This window comes from Syngnathus acus, chromosome 8 (assembly GCF_901709675.1).
Source record: "Syngnathus acus chromosome 8, fSynAcu1.2, whole genome shotgun sequence".
NCBI lineage: Eukaryota > Metazoa > Chordata > Actinopteri > Syngnathiformes > Syngnathidae > Syngnathus > Syngnathus acus.
Window position 1 is genome coordinate 1,244,243 of NC_051093.1, and position 25,398 is coordinate 1,269,640.

The 25,398-nt window shown below is 40.9% G+C and overlaps 1 protein-coding gene and 1 long non-coding RNA gene across 2 annotated transcripts; both read left to right on the top strand.

Annotated features, from left to right (window-relative positions):
• Positions 1-3,602: 3,602 nt before the first annotated feature.
• On the top strand, positions 3,603-5,242 carry LOC119126170. Its single transcript, XR_005098599.1, has 4 exons — positions 3,603-3,654; positions 3,840-3,897; positions 4,378-4,414; positions 5,010-5,242. It is a non-coding gene; the product is annotated as an uncharacterized LOC119126170 (long non-coding RNA).
• Positions 5,243-18,395: 13,153 nt separating this feature from the next.
• LOC119126143 lies at positions 18,396-19,975 on the top strand. The gene is made up of 2 exons (XM_037257290.1): positions 18,396-19,370; positions 19,471-19,975. Exons 1-2 carry the CDS (start codon positions 18,480-18,482, stop codon positions 19,507-19,509), a joined length of 930 nt encoding a protein of 309 aa, XP_037113185.1. The 5' UTR covers positions 18,396-18,479; the 3' UTR covers positions 19,510-19,975.
• The last annotated feature ends 5,423 nt before the right edge of the window (positions 19,976-25,398 follow it).

Consider the following 25,398-nt stretch of genomic DNA (forward strand, 5'->3'; position numbering starts at 1 on the left):
AAAATTAAAACATCAATGTCGGCATAACATGTGTCGGCTGGCAATGGCGTAGCGGCAAAACTGTCTGTCACGCATTCGTGAATCTTCGCGAACGACCAATCAGCAGCGAGTGATAGATGGAGGAGGGACTTTACGAGTCAGTGACATAATTTGCCGTTCACGAACGAGTCAGTGACGCAACTTCCCGTTCACGACCGGGTGAGAGACTGTTGCCAACGGATCAGTGTGTAGGTGTTGTATTATAGAAAGAAATGTGTTAATTACCCGAGCCAATTATTATTATATATTATAATTTGGGTGGGGGGCGTGTGTAGTTGTATTGTTTGATGTGTATGGGTTGTTTCCACGGGATGTTGTAAAAAAGAAAAAAGGATCAGTGTGTGGGTGGGGGTGGGGGAGAGATGCTGGGACGATTCGTTGAACGATTCGTTTGAACAAATCTTTTGAGTGAACCGATTCTACAGATTCAGTTCACCTAAAAGAACTGGAATGCACATCACGAGTGAACGGGAAGTTACGTCATTTTCTTCTTCGTTTTGTGTTACGGCGAGGAGGCACCAGCTTCAATGGGCATTACCGACACTTACTGTTGAAGTCATATGAACTGAAAAAAGAACGTCAGTGCCTCCCCAGTCATGAACCTCACCGCACGTCACTGTAAATAATATACAGAAGTTGTATTGCTTTGTTTTAAACAACCATTGATCCGTGTGACGTGTGGTTATTTCTGTAACCTGAGGCCAAAATTAAATCCATCCATCCATCCATTTTCTATACCGCTTGCCCCCACCATCAAATATGAAATATTAAACCCTAAACCAGTTATAAATTATATAAATAATGTACATAAGTTGTATTGCTTTGTTTTAAACAACCAATGATCCCTGTTAAGTGTGCTTATTTCTGTAAGCTGATGTAGAAGTCTTTATTAGGTTATTCCATAGATGCCAAAATTAAATCCATCAAATATGAAATATTGAACCCTAAACCATGCAGCTGTAATTGGATGGGATTGCAATGTTGTATTACTTCGTTCGAAACGCTAGGGGCAGACACGTTGAAGGAATAGGGTCAAAAGACACAAAACCCGCCTAGCCACAATAACAGATACGCTCACATCTCTTTGGATAAAGTATATAGGCAGACAAGTATATTCATGGAATCAACCAATAAAGCAGACATAACTAGACATTCTTTGATATAAGATAATAACAGAGGTTGCTACAACTTCATGATTCAATATGTATTTCTGTGCACTGCAAAATAAATGTATTTTGATATGTTGCTTACATAGCTTAATGACCCTTAAGGAACTGTGTAATGCATGCCTGATGTTTGTTCTCTAAATCATGGACACGGCCAGAGTCGTCTTGACCGTACAGTACTTGATTATATCTTGTGTTTTGATTAAACGTCATATGTCGCCTAATGCGAGACGCCAGCTTTTCGATTACTACTGAACGCTCTGCACAGAGGGAAATGTTTTGCCTAACAGAAAAGATATGGTGGGAAGCATGATTAAACTAAGAATATAATGATGTGAGCAAAGACATGGAGTATCAAAAGAACTAACTTTGCATAGTCAGGGAACAGTAATAGATTAATGATGTTACAGCCAAAAAGCTCACATAAATTCGTACAAAATGACAAAAGTGAAAGAATGAGGTACGACAGTATATGTGCAAGGATGGAGGAGAATGCTTACAGGAAGGTCACTCGGAGATAAAAACCAGCTGGTGCCAGAAGGAGACAGCCAAGGACTCGGCCAAAGATGATCACCAAGGCCGAAAGACGGGATGGAAGACAACAGCCCACACACACACACCGAATCGTCCAGAACCAGCACCCACTCCCATTGAATCAAACTCTACTACGAACTCGCCCCACCCCAACGACTCATCACCCATCAAACTCGCCCCACACCGGCCTGGGCAACTGAATATAAGCTCACCAAAGAACCTTGAACGTTGCCTTTTCTGAATGGAGACTTTCTGCTCTTGAAAGGCCCAGCGCTGTATTGTACTTTCCTGAAAACAGAGCTTTCTTAACAAGAATTGTGATTGAACTCAACCAACCTGTGTGAGTCTAATTTCTGCTTCAGTGTCTTTGCATTTTCCTACATCTGAAGAAATCAAACGAGCACGCAGGGAGTAAATTGGATTACAGGTGATTGGCAAGGGCTTTTGCCGTGAGGCGCAGATAGCGCGCTCGCAAGATTGTGGACCAAATCCAACAACGTGCATAAATTGTGCGCCACCGTAAAAAAAACAAGACGAAGAAGTCGAAGTACAGTCAAACCTCGGTCTTCGACCACAATCCGTTCCAGAAGGCAGTTAGAGAAGTGAATCGTTCGAATTCCGAATCTATTTTTCCCATTACAAATAATGGGAAAAAGAATTATCCGTTCCAAGACTTAAAAAAAAAAAAAAAAAGCCTTTTTTAAGCATTTTTTCATTTGCGCATTTTTGTCCGATCGCGCAACTGCAGCGCACCGCCGAACGCGCAACTGTAGCGCGCCAGCGACCGCGCAACTGCACCACGCTGGTCGCATTATTGTGACAGAGCCGTCGCTGAAATTTTGAAAATATTTTTAAAGTCCTGATGTACTTTCCAAAATTTAAGTGGACCTCAGTGCGCAGGGAGCTTAATTTGGTCCGATAGCGCAACCGCAGCGCGCCGGGCGCTCATTGTCTCATTGTTTTAAGAGCGTCTTTGTGTTTTAGGATGGCTTTACTGCTCCCACTTGCTTTCTTTGGAGGCGTGATTAAGGGTTAATACAATCCTCAAAGTAAATACAATAACAACGAACGGAGTCAGTCGGCATCCGGGCCGCGCGGTCGGGTTTTCTCGGGTCCTTTCGGCTCATCTCGCAAGGTTCGACCTCCCAAATTTTGTTTGACAACCGAAGCAAAAACATTTTTCGTAAGAATTCCGATTTGTTCAAGAACCGGGACGTTCGAAAACCGAGGTTTGACTGTAAAAGTGCCGCAGCAAGTACACTGCTCAGTCGACACACGTTGCTTTAAAAGACAAACTAAAAAAAAGACACTAAGGACAGCTACTATAAGGTGAGTATTCGAGGTTTTTCAGTAAGAGCTGTTGTTTTGTCCTGCAAAGTTTGTCCATTTCATTATCAATCGATTTCAAGCTTGTAGCTTGCCTGCTAGTCCTTCGTTTTTGCTACGTGACTAGTTGCTTTGTGAAGAGAAGAGCTGACAAACATTAATGGTCGCTAAACGTTGATGGTAGCTTAAGTGAATTTGCTTCAAATTCCAAAAAGTTTGTTTCATGTCGATGCATAGTGGTTTTCTTAAGTAAAAAAAATCTCAAGTGAATAAAATCTTTTTGAAAGTTTATAACTGTACATATAAGCCATATAACTGCCTACATTTAAAAAGGAAATTTTATTTTTGACAAGAGGTTATGCCTTATGTATTTACAATTCATATGTGAATTCAAAACTTATGTAAATAATGGCATTGCTTTTGCAGATGTCAACAGCTTGCTTGCAAAAATCGCCATGCGATTATAAAACAAACAAGTATAGATCACAAACTTGAGATTTTCTGATGGCATGGCAAAGATGTAATTTCCCTTTTTACCATGTTGTGATTTGTGACTCCAGATTTAGCTCAAGGAGTGGCACGTGAAAAAGTAGGTGTTTATCTTCTGATGCCATTAAAATGTGCACCTAACTTTGTTTTGCGCTCAACAGGCCTTGGAACTCTAAGGCAAATCACTTCAAAAGTTAAAATTGTGTTGTGTCATGTTATTAACAGCGGTTAATGGGTGAATTGTCAAATCAGACATCTTCTTTTTTCCCTTACCCTCTTTTTCAGACTCCAAGCCTGGAGATAAGAGGAGCATCTGTATTAAAAACTGACCGGACTCCACAAGGTACAGATTGATTTTTGATTTATTCTTGATTGTAGAAGTAATCAGAACTGCCTTGCGTTATCTTTGGAAATCGATCTGTTATTGGTGGTTTGAATATACTTATGTATGCTTAGCTACGGTCGAGCATATGCAAAAAGTGTATGTTGTAATTGCCATCTTCAACATGGAAGTTGCATTTATGACATGTCATTGCCTTGACTTTCACACTCTGGAAACCATGGCGGATGTCAAAGTGCAAAATAAAACCCAGGTTTACCCTGTACAGTTTCATCATTTGGATAACAACTTGTAGAACAAGCAATTTTATCAGTACTATTTTAAAATAACGTGATTGGATATGTACAACAGCCAAATTAATTTGCACCACATTCAAAGGCACAGACAGAATGCCACCATTATTTCTTCAAACAGGGCAAAGTTTATCAGTAGAGAATGGTTCATTTGAATCTTGCAGCTAACATTTGCTTCATTCCTCAACAGCTAGGAAGTAAGTGTGAAACGCCCATGACAGGGAAAAGTAAGAGTTTTTTTTGTAGGCATTAGTCATTTAAAAAGAGGTCACAGCTGCAGTACCGTTTTTTTCCATGTATAATGCGCCCCCATGTATAATACGCACCCTAAAAATGGCATGTTGATGCTGGAAAAAAGCCTGTACCCATGTATAATACGCACCCAAATTTTGACTCCTACTTAAGTCCGTAAACGTAAAATTATTTCAAAAAAAAGATCATCTTTGGGAACAACCGGATGTTATTCTGCCGGTCAGTATCACTGCGCATGCGCTAGCAAACTCAATAGCGAAGAAATGTTTCGGATTTGTGTAGGGTACATTGTGAAAGCAAACGAGCAGGTGATCAAGCAAGCGTCTGATACGAGAGCATTGTGTTCGTATGGAGCGTGTTTGAAGTGAACAGCAGAGAAGAAAGCGCATCTGTAATGGCGGCCTCCATATGATATCCGGATTAAAAAAAAAAGAAAAAAAAAAAAATTGTACCCATGTATAATGCGCACCCCAGATTTTAGGACAATAAATTAGCTAAATTTTGCGCATTATACATGGAAAAAACGGTAATTTAAGTGAGTATTTTATTTCTATTTCTCTTTATTCTCAGAGTTTCTGAAGGTCATCGTGGAGCCCCTTCTGGCAATCCCTGGGCTGAGGAGCCTCAACTCTCGTTCAGAATGTGACACGGAGAGTGGACGGTGCGCATGACTGATCATAACCTTTGACATGATGTCCAAGAAAATAAATGACAAACAGGATGCAAGACTAAATGACAGAATGGTTAAGCTTGGAAATGGTTCGTCAAAAATTTGGATGTCCCCCCCCCACTCTTGATAGCTTACAAATGGAACCTGTAGGGTTCTGTTTGGTTTAATTGCTGTACTGTCAAAGTTCCTGACTTTTCAGTTATTTTTTGCTTGATTTACAAGAAAAAAAGTCCGCAATTCAATTTTGTCTACTCTTAATTCCACTCTTCTGAGACACTGTTCATAATTCCTTGTATACAGATTGCAAAGCAGTCTTGTGTTAGGAGGCCGCTGATTTGAAGACCTGCATGTTTCCAAGACCATGAACAGGTATGATTAGTTTGACATCTGTACTGTAGATTAAAAAAAGACAACAGTGGTGGCTGCGCTCAATGTTGACATTTTTTTTCTGTTGTAGACTCTAGACCAGGGATGGGCAAACTTTTTGACTCGCGGGCCGAACTGGGTTCTAAATTTGGACCGGAGGGCCGAACCAGGAGCAGATGGACGTAATGTTTGTGTGAAGTAATATAAGCGACCTGTAAAGGTCATTGCATAAAGGATTTTGGCCTTTAGTAGGTAGTAAAGCATGGATATTCCAAACAAGTTTTTTGAAAACAAATGCATTTATTAACAGCATTAAAAAAAATAAAAAATTCACTAAAAAACTGTTATCAGTGATTCTCATAAAATACGACACTGTTATTATGAATAACAGTCTCCATCACTTCAGTGCCTGCAGGTCAGATTAATGAAAGATGTTTATCTTATGAGATCACATCAAACGGTAAACATTCTGACCAAATATATCATCTTGAAGAATCGGTGAAAGCATACATCCAAATAAAGTAATCAAAACGGCAACACGGGGAGGGGTATCTGAAAATCAGAGCAGTTTTAACTCACAAACACCTGATAACAGAGGTGAGGAAACGGGAAACACTTCCTTAAAGTAAGCCTTAAGAACTTTACAGGTTAAGATTAGTCGCAAACAGGTGGTGCATCAATGTCCTTGAGCATCCTGCATTGTTTGAAAATGAGAATGGTCGCTAGTTTCAATCCCTGCTATGTGTACAAATCATATTCAAAATGCATTTTTTTACAACAAACTTGAGAGCCTCCCCTTCATTTTCAGTGGGAACAGTGTTGTTGGTCTCCCTTTTTTGCTAGTGCGTCATAGTCTGGAGTAAAATTTGTTGTGGCAATTCTTAGGAGAGATCCGAGGTGTTGGTCCGTTTACCTCGATCTGTGACGGGTTGATGTTGACGTTCATGTGGCTGAACGTCACGTCGCGTACGTCGAGCCAAATTGGCCACTCTTTTTTAAACACTCGGCACTGTGTCCACCTTGCTTTTCCTTGGGCGACTCATTTTAATAGAAGGATTCCAGGGGAAGGTTTGTGGGTGGCTTTAGCGTAAAACTGTATCTGAAAGCTCAGCGCGCGAATTACAAGAATGCTGTCGTCACAGCCCACGCTCTAAATTCGGGACTGATACAAATAGAGCGCGAGTGCGCCATGTCCGTACTACTGAGTACGTACACGCACTTGTGAGTGTGCACCGAGCTTTCTGACACGGCTTCCGGTAGTAAATGCGCAGGCAAGCGGTTCCCCATCTACTGGGGAAACGCAGTCATTGCAGGCAAAATGACAAAAAAAAAAGTTTAATAATACAATTAATTCAGGGTTGGCGGGCCGGATTAAACGGTCCCGTGGGCCGGATGTGGCCCGCGGGCCGTAGTTTGCCCATCCCTGCTCTAGACAGACAGACATCGAACCATCGCCCATTCGGTCACTCAGTCATTTGGTCTCGGTCATTCTGTCACTCGGTCACTCAGTCATTCAGTCAGTCACTCAATGAATCAATCAATCAATCAATCAATCAATCAATCGTGGATGTCCATATCATCCATCCATCCATTATCTGAACCGCTTAGTCCCCACGGGGGTCGCGGGTGTGCTGGAGCCTATCCCAGCCGTCATCGGGCAGTAGGCGGGGGACACCCTGAACCGGTTGCCAGCCAATCGCAGGGCACACAGAGACAAACAACCATTTGCACTCGCACTCACACCGAGGGACAATTTGGAGTCTTCAATCGGCCTACCAAGCATGTTTTTGGGATGTGGGAGGAAACCGGAGTGCCCGGAGAAAACCCACGCGGGCCCGGGGAGAACATGCAAACTCCACACAGGGAGGGCCGGAGGTGGAATCGAACCCGCACCCTCCTAACTGTGAGGCGGACGTGCTACCCAGTGCGCCACCGAGCCACTGATGTCCATATCAGTTTTATCAAATTCTAATCCTACTTTACCTTTGTATAAGGCACAGGTGTCAAACTCAAGGCCCGGGGGCCAGATGCAGCCAGGCACATCATTTTATGTGGCCCGCGAAGACAAATTGTGCTTCATATTCATGTGTCATTACTCAAATTGCAAATTGTCTTCACTTTTAATAATATTTTATTTTTAAATATTAGACCAGTTTTTACTTGTCTGATTTGAAAACGAATTACTTGTCAGTTTATTTTGTAGCTTTTACTGTATATAATATGAGGTGCTCATACATTTATTTGGGGTGACAGTCATAACAGCCCTCCAAAAGAAGCTATGACTACAATGCGGCCCGAAAATTATTATTATTATTATTTTATTTTTTTTGACACCCCTGGTATAAGGGATAGCCTTTTCAAAGCATAGTCATCGTAATTTATTCAATCTGTTGTTTGACTAACATTTAATCATTGATCAATCACGTATCTTAATTCATGCTTTTCCTCCTTTGAAGCGACTATGTACTTCAAACCCAAACGCCACCATTTTATAGGGAAAAACTTTTGTTGAATCTATTTGTTTTCGCCATAATACTCCTGCAGTCATCTTAAATTTGTTCAATTTATCAATCCCTTCCATTGTTTATCCTGCAAATGAATCACGTGAATAATGTGTTATTCAAACTTTAACGTTCATAAGTTATCCACCTGTTCTAAATTCGTTTGGAGTCTGTATGTTATTGTTCCAATTTTTTACATTTAATACTCTCCCACCTATTTGATCCTATTTTGAAAGGTCTACAATTTATTATAAGCTATTTTAAAACTCTCCACACTTGTTACCAGGCTTTGGCTCCATTTCACGATGTTGTCTCCCATTCACTTCATTTCTGCCGAGCTATTTCTTCTCCTCCGTCTAGCATGTTGAAGACTTAAAAACCATCAAATCTGAAAACACTCACTTTTTTTTTTTTTTCTCCCCCTTTTGACACATTCTAAAAAATGTGGCACTATGGTTAAAAGTAAAAATAACAATTTCCATGGTAACATACCCATCGCCAGCTGGACTTCGGTGTACCTCCAGATGCCATCCTGGCCTGGAATCACCAATTCTCAGTCCCTGAAACTCGACTGGCAACCAGCTCAGTGGCCTAGTGGTAGAGTGTCCGCCCTGAGACTGGAAGGTTGTGGGTTCAAACCCCGGCCGGGTCATACCAAAGACTATAAAAATGGGACCCATTGCCTCCCTGCTTGGCACTCAGCATTAAGGGTTGGAATTGGGGGGTTAGATCACCAACTGATTCCCGAGCGCGGCACCGCTGCTGCTCACTGCTCCCCTCTCCCCCAGGGGATGGATTAAAATCACACGGGGATGGGTTAAATGCAGAGGATAAATTTCACCACACCCATGTGTGTGTGTGACGATCATTGGGACTTTAACTTTAACTTAACTTTAACTCACATGGCTGTATGAACAAAAGCCATCACCCTCCTGTAGCTGTGCATGCAGCTCTCCGCACAATAAACATCCATAATACCAAAAAATAAAATTCATAATGATAAACAAAAAATAATCCACACACGGGCGCATATCAAACGTATGAAATTGAAAACTGGAGCCTGCCGAGCCTGTCCTGAAAACGATCACATTTACAAACTCATTATGAAAAGTAAGGGGTTAGTTGTTAATGCATGTTCACAGACATGACACAAAATTCTCCAAGACTGCAGTTGACAACCTGCAAAGTAAACACGAGTTTAACAAATAAAGCACAATCTGCTCCCTGGGTTGCTGTTAGAGGCTGCAATTAGGTAAAACGTCAAAACAAAGCAAGTCATCACAACTTCCGTCACATACATTTCGTCACACTGTCAGGTAAGTCCAGAGTTGTTGTCATACACTGTCTTGGCTCAGAGTCTTGATTGTCAATGCTGGTATAGTCACGTCTGGTCATAATCTTGAATTGGGCCTTCTCCATTGAAGTCTTTTGTTGTCAATGGTGCCCCAGAGTAATCCTAAACCCATATTTAGTCCAAAATTAGCCCCGATCAATCTTGCTTTTTCAAATCTGTAGTATCTTTATATTTTTCAGGTGAGAGGAATGTTATCCTCTGCTGTGATCACATCACCCCAACTTTGAATCATGTTAACCATTCACAATACACAAACATTACAGACAAACTGTCATCCCACCACACACACATAAAAACATACAATATTAAATTGTAAAAGGAACCATCCCTACGCAAAATTTTCTCCTCAATTAAAATTTCCCTTTTTTATTTTAAATCCAAAATTAATATCTAATTGTCTGGTCTCCTGTCCTCTCATCGTTTGCCAATATGCAGCATGCTGGAACATGATTTAACTCCCCATTTAGTTTGCTCACATCTCACACTTAGACTATTTGACACTTTGTGTTGAGCTGTAACTTCAATATTTCCACCTTCCCATATTTCTTCCACTAAACAGTTCCATTTTGCTTTCAGTTTAAATTCATCCCTCCAAATAACTACCTCTGGCAAAGAACCAAAAAATTATAGAGCACTCCCTTTTACTGTTACCTAGCTCCTTCATTCATCTCCTCACAAGCATAACTGACCCTCCTAAAAAATAATGATACTAAAAATAATGTTTAAAAAACAATATACACAGCTTCTTCCTGCCACTTACACTATCACCTTGAAGATTATCGTTCTCATTTTTGTTGATGCCAATTCTTAGAATAAAAAAGAAATGCTTACTCCTGATAATGGAGTCACGTGAAATCACAAATTTTGAAACCTTCTTCCATGTTCCCCCTTTGTACCTATCAAAACCAATTAAAAATATTTTTGCTGTCATGATCATCATTGTGGCCTTCACACTTATTGTTCCTGTACTTTAAATGGTCAATTTTTGTACTTTTGAAGCCCTTTGAGATTTGCTCGTGGGCTATATAAATAAACTTGACTTGCCTTGACTTTATTATTATTCAACTTCTTCTGCATTTTTCTGCCTCTTTTTTATTTATTTATTTATTCTTTTTTTTTTTTTTAGCTTAACTACTTCTACAAATTCATCTGATTCACTTCATTCCACTTTTAACACTTTTAACACATTCTAAATATTCATGCCAAATATTCTAAAAATGTACGGTTTTCGAGAAATTTACAAATTTTAAACCAATATTTCACCATTCATTCTTCATGGCACATTCAATATTTCTCATTTTCTTCCACATAATTCCTCCAATTCACCTTCTTTCACTTCCTAGATTAAAATTTCACATTTTCACTTTTAACATTGCGGTAAAATTTTGCAAAATGTCCTTTTCTTTTTTTTAAATTTTTTTTTCACTGACTCAACCCATTTCAATTTTTTAACTGTTCATCTTATGCCTACCTATTCCAAAACTTTCAAATTCTCAACTTTAAAATTCACGCCCAATTTTACAGAATTCTTTCTATATTTTCATCCATTTTCTGACCACTTCAACACGTTCCAAATTTAAACATAATCTTGTAGCATTCCCCGAATTTTTATTCAGCCTCTTCGCCTTCACACGCAATTTCTACAGAAATTACAAATTCTAGTTATTATTGTTAATCCTCCGTGACCCTCGTAAGGACAAGCCGCACCAGTAATGGATGGATGGATGGATTGTTAATCCTAACCCCAAGTACCTATCATAAATTGCCATTTAAATCAATTGTCGCAAGGGTCATGTCACTGTATTTGTTATTTAAAGCCCTACTGTATTCCTTTTTAATTAAGCAGTGCCCTGTATTACTATTTTGCTGACTATCCAGAATTCCAACTTTCTTATGGCCCCTCACCCCTTCAAGCTCAAATATGCATCCTATAAATCAGTCGCAGTTGATGTGTGTTTAAATTCTGTCGTTTTGATAAAGGTCAATTAAGTTTAGCAATTCAGCCTTCTGTTGCCCGAATCCAAATTTTCACCGGTCCAATTATAAAATTTCATTATTTCAATTAGATTCATCATGTCTTCGAAATGCTATGTTACATATAAAAATGTATGATTCAAATGATTTAATTTCTATCGATCAATGTCCACTTTGCAAAGTTTCTGATCACGCTGTCGTATGATTTGTTATTATTAGTGCATCTTCACTGTCCATATCTATGTATTTTGTTTTTTATCCCCGTTTCAGTGTCAATAAGCAGCCTTATTATTCCCTCTTTTATCAAAACTCCTCAGTTATGTCCGCCCCAGCACCCAAACACACACTTCCATCCCTTTTGTCCCATACTCCACCAACTTTGTAATGCTTCAGCAGTCTTTAGCAATGTGTCCAGTTTGACTTCATGTGCCTCGTGCAAGTCTTTAGCAGCCTCTCCTCTTCGATTCTCATGATGATGATTCAGGGCTGGATTGTCCGCCATTCTCAAATGCGTCCATCTTGTCTTTGTTCTTTCAGTCCATTTTCTTTTTGATCTGCAACTGTGTGTATTCCACCAACTGTATGGTTCTTGTCCTGTGAAGAGCTGTGCTTGCCCCCTTCAAGCATGATAATAGTTCCCGTTGTTCTCCCAAAGGTCAAAGGTGTCTCATGACCAGGGACAGTCCTCTGTTGATTTTGAGACAGCCAGTGGAGTACGAGGACTCAGTTCAGGACTTGTGCCACACGCTAGGGCAGAACACACTGGGACACAAATTTCACAAAACTATCTTCGTGTTATCAGTCTTCCTGTGTAGTATTTGTTCCTTACACCCCAAATCTTCCTATTAACATTTTGTCTCCTATCAGTTGCGCACACTCATCATCTTACTATCAAGCCGCCCTTATCAAATGCTTTTTTTTTTTTTTTTTTTTATGAGTAATCCATCCACCCGACCCATTAACACAGCTAAAATCCTTGTTCCAGTGTTTATCATCAAATAAAGTTCCGAAATCCTTTGTATTAAACTGTAATGTAATTTAACAATCTACCAACATGGTTGTATATGCGGTGAATGTTATTGTTCAATCTATAGGTCATACAGCGCCTGTGTTCCAAATATGACACTCCTCCTTGATTTACCATCTCATATGTTATTGTTGTCAGCAGCGCTAAATGATAGTGCTTGAAAGTGAATGTCTTATCGCCCAATTTAAAACACATGCCACATTTGAGCTAGTATTTATTCATTTATTTATTTGCCATCCTCATGTTAGCTGGCATGTGTCAGAATTAAAATGTAATTTTGCTTTTAATTTTAAGTCTTTCAAAATTGCTATATCCTTACTGCACCGAGATAAACTGTTAAATATATCTTTAAAAACAAACAAAAACAATCTATGCTCCTGCACAGACTCTTAAAAGTGGCACCCAAATGCCAGATTACAAATCAAACCTCCTCCTTCACTCTCACATTTTTTGATAAAACAGTCTACTTATCTAGACACTGTCATCACCTACTAAATAATGGTCCCTCAAAACATGTGACTAGAATTTGGACAATTATTAACCCCCATCAATTGATCAATTATCTCCCCACTAAATTCCTAGCCTGTTAACCTATCTGCATAAAGAAGACATTTACAATGCAGGCGATAAGAGAATAACAAGGAACACCTGAACCCTAACCCAAGAACACAAGAAAAACATAACAATAAACAAAATAAACCCAAGTGCTCCAAATGTTTCCTCATTAAAATTTTAGCCTTTTTGTGCAGAGCACCATTTCTAATCATTGACCTAATTTGATCCTTAATTTAATCCCAATCACGAATGCCCCTACTTAATAATTTACTTGGTGTTCTTTTAATAAAAAGTGCCCCCTTGCAATGTCGTTTTTATTTGTTATTTTTAACTCTAAGTGATTCAAATCTTTGATTTATTCTTACATGTAACCAACCACCTTGTATAGTCTAATGTCCTAATCGATCAATAATTCCTCCTAAGTGTAACATCTGCAATCACAATTTAATTTTATCCAATTCTACAATGTATATGTTCTCTCTTACTCTCACATTTTTTATGAGGGTTGGGCACGCTCCTCGTTGGACCAGTTTCTGCCCACAACCCGCAGATTATTCTATAATTTCTAATTTTTACATTTAACAATGCAAATCTGATAAACCATTGTCTAGCACACCGTTTTCGTGCACCATTTTAACCCAATTCCATCATTTATAACAAACTGATACACAAAGACAAACATAGATAACACACGGGCCCACAACATAGACGTGACAATCTTCCCAGTTGATGACAAGGGGGGGCAACCGAAGTGTGGAGAGCCTCGCCACCACCACGTCGCACAATGCAACCCCCTACCTCTGTCCAAAATATGCATTTGTGCCCACCTGACCGTTTGGCCCAAACTTTAGAGCCGCACCCTTTTGAAAACAAAAATGGTTACTGTTGGGAAAAATATACTTTTTATCATTGGATTCTATGTATCTACTTATGTGTGCAAGATTTTCCACAGTATGTGACAGTTTGGCCTCGTGATAATGACTTGGGAGCATCTGGCTGTCTAAGGAACTCATGTCTGGAGTCATGAGTCGCACTATACAATAAGCCCCATAGTTAGCTATCCATGAACAGATCATGAGGTTGTCATGGGATGGCTGAAGCAGACAAACGTCTTATTTAAGTAGAAGTCATGAGAACGCCACAGAAGTATCCATCCCATGACCACTAAGACTCCGTTTTTGTTAAGCTAAAGTCATGAGATGACCATCTGCTTCTGTCCGTAATAGTATCGCTGTGGTCATGAGATGTAATTGTGGAATGTCCTTCCTGTCTAAAGAAGCTATGCATTTATGTACACTTGCCCCATTGTTTGTTCCTCAATAAAAGGCACGACCAAACTGAGGGAAGGCGCGGATCTCAGCCACACTCGCTGTGTGTCTGGGGTTGCGCCCTTCTGCAGAAGTCGCTTGCCATCGAAGACATATCCCGCCTCTGTGAGATTCTGTTCAGATAAATGTTGTGGACCCAACATTTTTGGGGGCTCGTCCGGGATTCCTGGAAATCTGCTCGCTGATCCGAGGAGTGTTGAGGACGCCGAATCCGTGCACGGCAGAGGTCCCAGGACCCTGAAGGAAAGCCCTGGGGAGCGATGTTCATCCACCAGGCCGGCGAAGTCCAGTTCAGCACCTCTCGGCGGCGACGATTGACGGAATCTTCAAGAGAAATCTTTCAGAGATTCGGTGAGACCTCTTCGTTGGCTGCGTGGTTGGGGTATTTTAGTCCCCGGAAAAAAGGGTACCCGGGTAAGGGCGGCGGAGTCCTTGTGAATTCCAAGAAATAGGAATTCGGTCTACAGATGGAACTTGTAGACATAAATACACCTCGTTGTGTTAAGAAAATTCCGCGGTGTGAATGTGTGTGTGAATGGTAGCACGTATGTGCTGCATGTAATATAGTGGGAAGAAATAACGAATTTCTGTGGAAGCACAGGCATGAATTCCTCACCAGGAAACTGGTCGAAGCAGGAATTACCACAGAAAGTCGTTATCCCACTAAAGAAACATTCCAGCTTTAGAAATCCCTAGGATTTGACAGTTGGACTAAATTCATTAAAATGGGGGGCCGTCAAAGTGTTACTGACAATGTATAAGGAGATGAGAAGTATATATGTTAAATAAGTTACCAAACTTGAGGCAAGTGTCATTAAGAGCGATGAGGTCGCAAGTATGTTTGTCAGACAATGAAGCCACACTGTTAAGCAGAGGAGCCTGAGGCAAAAAGCTCTTTCTGCTCCTATGCAAAACATGCATCTAAATTTAAAAGACCTGAAACCTTCCCCATATAATAGCAAAATATGTCATGGTCAGTCAATTAGAACTCCTGTACAAACAAGAAGCATGACGAAGGCTGTTAAATTTCCCCAAAGTATAAACGATGCTGATGTATGCGAATGATACAGGTGTCAAACCTTATTGAAAGATAAGGCCACTAATATGAAAAAATGAAAATAAAAATAGTAAAACCAAAACATCAAATAGACGAAGACGTTTGCGCAGCGCTGTTCGTTGATGCTGTTTGTGTACTGTGTCTTTATTGTGGGCCCTTGTCTTGTCCTTGTGTTTTCTGTGTGTTTATGTGTGTCTATGTGTTAAAATTATGAAATTGGCTAAAATAGTGTGCAAGGAAATTTACTAGACTGCGGTCTATTCGATTTGCACCACGACACAAAAAGGCAAAATGATTTTGAAACTAGAAAATGCAATTTCTGGAGAAATTGCGTGTGAAGGCGTAAAAGATTAATAAATACTTAGAGGATGCAACAGAATGATGTTGGAGCAGAATTGAATCAGTTGGAAAAATGTAGAAATTAGAGGTGAAAAAAAAAAAATGAATTTTGTGAAATTTTGCAGAAAATTTAATCAATCTTTTATTGGCCAAGTTTGAGCATGCCATACAAAGGATTAATAAGTTAACGTGAAAACATAATTTTTTTTAATTTAGCGATTTCGGGAATGTTGAAAACTTTCCCCGGGGTGATTTGAATGGGCTGAATGATGTGAATTTCAAACTGGGACAATGTAAATGTGAATTTTTGGAATATGTCAAAATTGGAATGAGTGGGTTGTTTTATCAAGAACCTTGAGATGGGACAAATTCAAATGAGGAATGTGAATTGAAAATAATGTATGACTGTGTGAACAGCTTGAAGAGAGCTTGAGGAGAGTGAGACCAGTGTATAATGGAGGCTGTGTGTGTGTGTGTGTGTGTGTGTGTGTGTGTGTGTGTGTGTGTGTGTGTGTGTGTGTGTGTGTGTGTGTGTGTGTGTGTGTGTGTGTGTGCGTGTGTGTGTGTGTGAGAGAGAGAGATGCAAATGAGCAGGAATGAATAACTGACAAGATACAGGTTGAATGGTTGACGTTGTTGGAGACTGCTATGGGAAAATTAGCAGAACAACTTTGAAGAAAGAGTGATCTTGAGCAAATTTAATGCTAAGAAAAGAAAATAGGGCTTATTTCACAGTGGTTGACTGATTATCATGAATTGAATGGCTGGTTTTACGGTTTCATCTAAAAGTCAAGTTTTGGTCTACATTGATGATAATTGCTTTTGAAACAAAGGAAGCGTGGGGATGAGATTCCTTTCTCCTCATGCAGCATTTAGGCCAGAGAGGAAATGAAGTCAAGTGTTATTGACCACGTCAGTAACAAAACTGTTTTGCCAAACTGACTTCTTAAGGCAACCCCAATTGTGTCACTTATGTGACAACAGGGGGGGGATGAGTTATTAGTTACCTTCGGTTTAGATTCTTTAGTTACCTTCGGTTTAGATTCTTAAGTGAAATTAAAAAAAAAAAAAAAAAAAAAAAAAGCATGTCCTGTTTGTGTGAAACATGATCCACACGGGAACCTAAAAGAAACTCTATATGAAAATCACCCCCACTTCAGAAGGGTTAACACCTGTTGAAAACAAAGTGGAAAATGTGTTAAGTTATATGTGCTGCTGCAATGGCAGTAGAATCGTCAGCAGATGTGAACTTGTTCCATCCCACAGACCTGTTTGTACCACATGCTGTTGATGTGTTGTTACTTCAAAGTAAAATGAACATGCTGTCTCCAGCCAGACATTTGTCTTATACAGCTCTGTTATTGTCACAAATCATTGCACTGACCAGAGCGTGTACTCTAGCAGATGGACAAGGCCTAATTGTATACACAGACAGCCAGTATGCATTTTCAACAGTTTTTTACTTTGCAAAACAATGGGAAAGGCGTGGAATGATAACTTCAACAGGAAAGCAAATAACACATGCACAACTTCTAATCCAGCTCCTCCAGGCAGTAATGTTGCCCACAAAGCTTGCAATTTGCAAATGGGAGGCACACACACGGAGGAAAGATTTTGTATCAATAGGCAATGCCTTAGCAGATAAAACAGCAAAGGAAGCTGCTATAGGCAAATACGGAACCTCAGACCTATTTCTGAGATTGCTGTCAGAAAAGGAAGAACTAATAAATATACAGATCTTGCATGATATGCAACATTTAGCCCCTAAACAAGAACAGAAAATGTGGATTGCTAAAGGTGCACATCTGACAGACAAAGACATATACGTTGTAAATAATAAGCTTGTTCTCCCTAAATCCCTTTTTAGAGCAGCTGCAATTTCGACACAAGGAAGTACTCATGTGTCGACAGGGGGGATGCAGGAGCTAATATCACAACACTTTACAACGTATGGTTTCAATTTGTACTCAAAACTTTTTTGTAGGACGTGTGAAGTCTGTATAAAAAATAATCCACAAGGGAATGTAAGACCAAAAAGAGGAAAATTCCCAGAACCAACATATCCGTTCCAAATGTTGCATATGGACTTCATAGAACTAAACAGGTGCGGACTGTACAAATACTGATTAGTCCTAATCGATGCCCTTTCAAGGTGGACAGAAATAATCCCAGCAAAGAATGCAGATGCTATAAATAGCAAAGGCTATCTGCAAGACCATCATTCCCAGTTATGGCATCCCAGAGACCATTTACAGTGACAACGGACCACATTTTGTCAATTCGGTCATTAACCAAATGCATGGCAGAAACGGGAAGACCATGGCCCGAATGTCTAGATTTGGTAAAACTCTATATGAGGATTATGCCCTGTGGCAAGGGTTTAACCCCTTCTGAGATCATTCATGGCAGAGCATACAGGCTCCCTCTGATCTCACATGATCAAGACAAAGACACAGAAGAGCTAACTCTAGCTGACTACATGATCAAAACCATGCAAACGAAAAATGTGTCAAATGCAAGTTTACTGCCCTCCACTCCTTTATCTCCACAGGATGGCTCAGCAAAACCAGGTGACTGGGTCTTCATCAAAGTAATCAAACGAAAGACGTGGTCTTCACCCCGGTGGGAGGGACCATTCCAAGTCCTACTCGCCACACCCACAGCTGTGCAGAAAGACCCAGCTGGATACATCTCAGCCACTGTAAGCTGCAGAGAGTGCTTGGCTCCTAGGCCCCGGTCAGGGCGAAGTATCCGGCTGCAAAGGGGGTGCCAATTATAGTTGGCATCAGTCTCAAACCGGTGAAGAACTAAGAACCCTGACCATTTAGCTCCCTAGGGGTTCAGGTGGCTCTGTGGAACTGAACGGAAAATGGCACTCAGAGGAGTGCTTGTCTGTGCTGTGGCTGTAGCATGCTTGCCAATGACATGGAGTGTCCAGGGTCCCCAAGGGGAAAGTGGAACTTCCGCTCGAATCAAGAGAATGACGACCGAACTGTTGACAAAGTATATAAAGATAAACCCAGATATACCCCATGCAGACAACATGTGGTACCAGTATGTATCCATGTTGGCCGAAACATACAATCAAACTAAATGTTATGTATGTTCCATAATGCCACGATCAAGTCAACAACCTGTCCTACATGCCCGACCCATGCCAGAGAAAAATGGATGGTGTTTCGCAATACTAAGGGCTTTTGGGTTTAATCCCCTCAAAGGACTCAGACGGTCGGAAAGTAATGAGGCACAACTAGCCGCCCATCCCTGTTACAACATCTCAAGGCCATTCACAATAGTGTCAAGAAGTTCTGTCGTCACACCCGCACCAGTGACTCTCGAAGTGAGTGAAACCATCTCACATCCCCTGTGCTTCCGACGAAGATGTGTTGATGGAGTAAAAGTGGGAGATACAAAACGCTGCATCACCACCGCACTTCTAGAACCTTCCAGCGAGACCTCGATGAATACCACATTAGCAATCAGACAAATCCTAGCAGGAGGCGAAAATCCCCACTACATCATCGAAGGGGGATGGTGGCTCTGTGGTCGCCGAGGCTACGCAGTCCTTCCAGGACAATGGGATGGCACATGTGCCCCCGTATATGTGTCAGATCACACTGTGTTCCTCAGTCTGACACTTTTTCAGGAACATCATCAGCGAAAGACACGTGCAGCTGTTGCCCCCACCTTCCGTCCCTACGACAGTGTCTGGGGCTCAGACGTACCAGATGAATACAAGCTTTGGAGCACAGGACAAAAGGTGGCACTCACACTCTTCCCACAGGCGAGTGTGGCTAAGACTATTCTCCGAATAGAAACTATGGACTACAGGTTGAAGACCTTTGCCAATTTTGCTCTAGAGGCCCTTACAGGTTACCAGACGGAGCTGCAAGCTCTGAAACTAATGACACTGCAGTCCCGAATGGTTTTGGACCTCCTGACTGCCGAAAAAGGAGGTGTGTGTGAAATAGTTGGTACCTCCTGTTGTACCTACATCCCAGGAGAAAATGACACCCACATCGAGTATGCTCTACAAGGACTTCGGAACCTCCGTAGGGCTATGTCCCAGGATGAAACTCCGGCCAAGGATGTCCATCCCTTTTGGTGGCTGTTTTACGGCAATTGGAGGCAACTTCTCTAGAAAGTCGCAGTTCTTTTAGTTGTCATACTGTTATTTCTCTGTATTTTTACATCATGCATCATTCCTTGTATTCGTCACATGATGACTAAGATGTTGACATCAGCGTTTGCTGTCCAGAATATCATGTTGGTCCAGCGTGAACAAGATGAGTGGGACCACCTTGCGTAAATCGCCTGCCGGTTTGTTTTTTCTTTTTGATGATCCAAAACAAAATACATTCCATTATGACGAACATGGCCAGAGCAGAATGGAGAGCTGTAGTTCTGATAAACTGGAATGTAAACTTTCATACTTTTTGATGTTACTATATCGTGTAGGCGTATACTCATTTATACACATATGTAGTTATTAGTTTTGTTTTCCCATGAATTCCAATGTTAAACAGGGGGGAATGTTGGGAAAAATATACTTTTTATCATTGGATTCTATGTATCTACTTATGTGTGCAAGATTTTCCACAGTATGTGACAGTTTGGCCTCGTGATAATGACTTGGGAGCATCTGGCTGTCTAAGGAACTCATGTCTGGAGTCATGAGTCGCACTATACAATAAGCCCCATAGTTAGCTATCCATGAACAGATCATGAGGTTGTCATGGGATGGCTGAAGCAGACAAACGTCTTATTTAAGTAGAAGTCATGAGAACGCCACAGAAGTATCCATCCCATGACCACTAAGACTCCGTTTTTGTTAAGCTAAAGTCATGATGACCATCTGCTTCTGTCCGTAATAGTATCGCTGTGGTCATGAGATGTAATTGTGGAATGTCCTTCCTGTCTAAAGAAGCTATGCATTTATGTACACTTGCCCCATTGTTTGTTCCTCAATAAAAGGCACGACCAAACTGAGGGAAGGCGCGGATCTCAGCCACACTCGCTGTGTGTCTGGGGTTGCGCCCTTCTGCAGAAGTCGCTTGCCATCGAAGACATATCCCGCCTCTGTGAGATTCTGTTCAGATAAATGTTGTGGACCCAACAGTTACAGTTTAACCTCACCTCACAATGGGATACAACCTTCATGCTAATTATATATATATTCTTTATCAAATTCTTTTTAAGCCATTTTTCTGACTCCAACTCACATGCCAAATATAAATCAACAATTTTATACAAATCAACTTATTGTTATGCATGAACCACAAATCATCACTTCCACCCCATGAACAGCAGCACCACAACTAATCACTCACTTCTCTAGCTGCGTCGCTGTCCCATCGGACAGCCAAGCCTGCTTTCCACACAATATCATCATAGACACACTTCAACAATTATGTAGCGATCTGGTTAACCCAGTTACCCTTCGCCCTAGACAACAATATAAGTCTCTAAGGTCGCACTATTGAGGTCGCCAGGCATCCGTCCTGCTATATCAGCCTTCACCTTTTTTTTTTTTTTTTTTTCCCACGAGTCCCCGACTCGTATTGGTGGCCTGGCCGATCCAATCGACCCTGACCTTAGGCAACAGTACAAAGTCCCTAAGCGTCTACTATTGAGGCCACTCCGGTGCCCATATGCTAGCCATTGGCATCCCACAAGTTCCACGGTGTGAGTTTCCTTCGCTGATCAGACGAAGTCCTCACCACCTTTCTCCTTTTCTTTTCCACAAAACGTCACTTTTCATCAGTTCCCATACAAGCATAAATGTATATACAACCACAATTCCTGAACACAGAGCTAAAATTATAAATTTTTAATTTTACTCCGCTTTCACTCCACAATATTGCTGAACTGGGGGATTTTATTGAAAAAAAAGGTTCCCCCTTACCTTTTGTGTTGATCGGACTGCAATATTGTTGAGCAAGAGCGGAGAAGGAAGAATCCTTCCTGGAGCATGCACTTTCCCTTCTGAAGAAATCACGTCGGATGGTCACCATTTGTTGGATTTGGTCCACAATTTAGGGAGCGCGCTATCTGCGCCTCACGGCAAAAGCCATTGCCAATCACCTGTTATCCAATTTACTCACTGCGTGCTCGTTTAATTTCTTCAGATGTAGGAAAATGCTAAGACACTGAAGCAGAAATTAGACTTACACAGGTTGGTTGAGTTCAATCACAATTCTTGTTAAGAAATCTCTGTTTTCAGGAAAGTACAATACAGCGCTGGGCCTTTCAAGAGCAGAAAGTCTCCATTCAGAAAAGGCAACGTTCAAGGTTCTTTGGTCAGCTTATATTCAGTTGCACAGGCCGGTGTGGGGCGAGTTTGATGGGTGATGAGTCGTTGGGGTGGGGCGAGTTCGCAGTAGAGTTTGATTCCATGGGAGTGGGTGCTGGTTATGGACGATTCGGTGTGTGTGTGGGGGCTGCCGTCTTCCATCCTGTCTTTCGGCCTTGGTGATCATCTTTGGCCGAGTCCTTGGCTGTCTCCCTCTGGCACCAGCTGGTTTTATCTCCAAGTTACCTTCCTGTAAACATTCTGCTCCATTCTTACACTGTCGCACCTCATCCATTCGTCATTCTTTCAATTTTGTCATTTTGTACGGAATTATGTGAGCTTTTGGCTGTGACATCATCAATTTATTAATGTTCCCTGACGATGCAAAGTTTGTGCTTTTGATACTCCATGTCTTTGCTTACATCATTACATTCTTAGTTTAATCATGCTTCCAACCGTATCTCTTCTTTGTTAAGCAAAATATTTCCCTCTGTGCAGAGCGTTCAGTAGTAATCGAAAAGCTGGCGTCTCACATTTAGGCGACATATGACGTTTAGTCAAAACACAAGATATAATCAAGTACTGAACGGTCAAGACGACTCTGGCCGTGTCCATGATTTAGAGAAAAAACATCAGGCATGCATTACACAGTTCCTTAAGGGTCATTAAGCTATTCAGGCAATATATCAAAAAACATTTGTTATTTCACAGTGCTCAGAAATATATATCAGATCATAAAGTTATAAAAACCTTTGTCATTACCACCTATTAAAAATGTCTAGTTATGTCTTCTTTATTGATTTGGTGTGTAGGTATAATTATATGCTTAAAATATTTCTTTTATTGATTTAATATGTGAATATACTTTTCTGCTTATGTACTTTATTCAATGAAGTTCGAGCATATCTGTTTTTGTAGCTAGGCAGGACTTTTTGTATTTCGACCCCATTCCTTCACACCCTCTGTTGACCTCAGTTTCACTGAGGTCACCAAAACCATTGATACCACCAGGGTCCCTCTGTTGGCACACCACGTCCCTCTGTGGAGCCGCTTCAAGTCCCTCTGTGGGGCCGCCAATGAGTGAGAAAAATAAATATAGATAAAATTCATACCCAGACATTTGTAAAAGATGGAGAGGGGAAAGGCAATTGGCCTAGACGACATTCCAGTGACAGCATGGAACTATCAAGGAGAGATGGCAGGGGAGATTCTTAAAAAGCGAGAAGATTCCCGAAAGAAGTGGAAGATGAGAAAGAAAATGTGAGAGAAAAATACATAAACAAATAACGAAATACATACATACATATAGACCAGGGGTCACCAACTCCGGTCCTCAAGGGCGCCAATCCAGCCTGTTTTAGATGTATCCCCCCTGCAACACACCTGATTCAAATAATCAGGATCGCTATCAGCCTTAATAGAGCTTGCTGATGAGCTGATCATTTGAATCAGGTGTGTTGTTGCAGGGCTGCACCTAAAACAGGCTGGATTGGCGCCCTTGAGGACCGGAGTTGGTGACCCCTGCTCTACACAAATGACAATGACAACGTTCAATATGCGTGTTCGTGTGACTCGTGCAGAGGGGCCTCAGGAAGACTGCTCTGATAACGCTGGTAAATAAAAAAAAAAAAACTGTCTTAGCATTTTCCTACATCTGAAGAAATTAAACGAGCACGCAGTGAGTAAATTGGATAACAGGTGATTGGCAATGGCTTTTGCCGTGAGGCGCAGATAGCGCGCTCCCTAAATTGTGGACCAAATCCAACACAGTGGAGCCTCGGTTTTCGAACACAATCCGTTCTAGAAGGCTGTTCGAGAAGTGAATCGTTCGAATTCCGAGTCATATTTTTCCATTACAAATAATGGGAAAAAATAATCCGTTCCAAGCCCAAAAAAAACCAACGCCTTTTTTTCATTTGCGCATTTTTGTCCAATCGTGCAACTGCAGCGCACCGCCAAACGCGCAACGGTAGCGCGTCGCCGACCGCGCAACTGCACCGTGCTGGTCGCATTATGTGACAGAGCCGTCGCTGAAATTTAGAAAATATTTTTAAAGTCCTGATGTACTTTCCAAAATTTAAGTGGACATCAGTGCGCAGGGAGCTTAATTTTGTCCGATCGCACAACTGCAGCGTACCGCCGAACGCGCAACCGTTGCGCGACGCCGACCGCGCAACTGCACCGCGCTGGTCGCATTATTGTGACAGAGCGGTCGCTAAAATTTAGAAAATATTTTTAACTACTAATGTACTTTCCAAAATTTAAGTGGACCTCAGTGTGCAGGGAGCTTAATTTGGTCCGATCGCGTAACCGCAGCGCGCCGGGCGCTCAGTGTCGCATTGCTTTAGGAGCGTCTTTGTGTTTTAGGATGGCTTTCCTGCTCCCACTTGCTTCCTTTGGAGATATGATTAGAGTTGATGCAATCCTTAGAGTAACGAGAACGTAATAACGAACGGAGTTAGTTGGCATGCGGGTCCTCTCGGCTCATCTCGCGAGGTTCGACAACCGAATTTCGTCCGACATCCGAAGCAAAAAAATCTCGAATTTTTTGTTCAAATACCGATTTGTTCGAGAACCGGGACGTTTGAAAACCGAGGCTCCACTGTATTTATATTGTAACTTAGTAGTTTTGTTCTATTAAATAGCCCCCATTTTTTAATACTGTATGAATATTTTTACATTTTTAAACATATGATTTAAAAACATTGCACATTTATATTTGTGATGGTTGGATAATGTTTGAAAAAAATGTTTTTATTTAGGTTCAGTTATCGTTTTGGTTAATTTTAACATCAAAATGTGTATTTATATCCGCAGTTAACATAAGTATGACTGTTACTGAAACCTATTTCTGTATTAAAAAATGTAAATTTTCACACCCTGGACCATCACTAATCAAATGCATTTTCACAACATCCTGGAACTACACAAAGGTAAGGATCGCAGGTTAAATGTATTGAAGAGAACCTCAATGTTGAATAGATGTCTAGATGTTCAAATGATCACTAGCTATTAGCGCTAATCGCGCTAATAGCTATTAGCCATCATTCGAACGTCTACTCAATAAACGTCAAAAAAACTTTCACATATAGACATCTAATAGACGTCTATCCCGTAAACGTCTAATTACGTCTATGCCGTAGACGTCTATATTTATTACACTTTTAGACAATTTTTAGACGTGTTGTAGACGAGACGTCTGTTTAGCATATAGACGTCTAATAGACGTGTCTATTAGACGTCAAAATGCTCGCAGGGAACACTCGCCCTGGATATTTTTAGTCCTGGACATTTCCAAGACTCAGCTGTGGAGGGGTTCACCCACCAAATATTTGGAAGCAAAATATTAAATACACTTTCATTATCATGTAAAGAAAAGGTATATTAACAATATGGCAAGTACAAGTCAATATTTCAACACAATCGCCTCTATATGGATACGCAAATCTTACCAATAGTAAGGTCTTTGCAAACTCGTTTTTTGAACGTTGCTCAT

Bases quoted from the DNA above. Each gene is read 5' to 3' on its own strand.
- LOC119126143 (XM_037257290.1), top strand. From the start codon at position 18,480: ATGGCACTCAGAGGAGTGCTTGTCTGTGCTGTGGCTGTAGCATGCTTG. The intron at 19,371-19,470 runs GTGGCACTCACA...ATTTTGCTCTAG, and splicing joins TTTGGAGCACAGGACAAAAG to AGGCCCTTACAGGTTACCAG.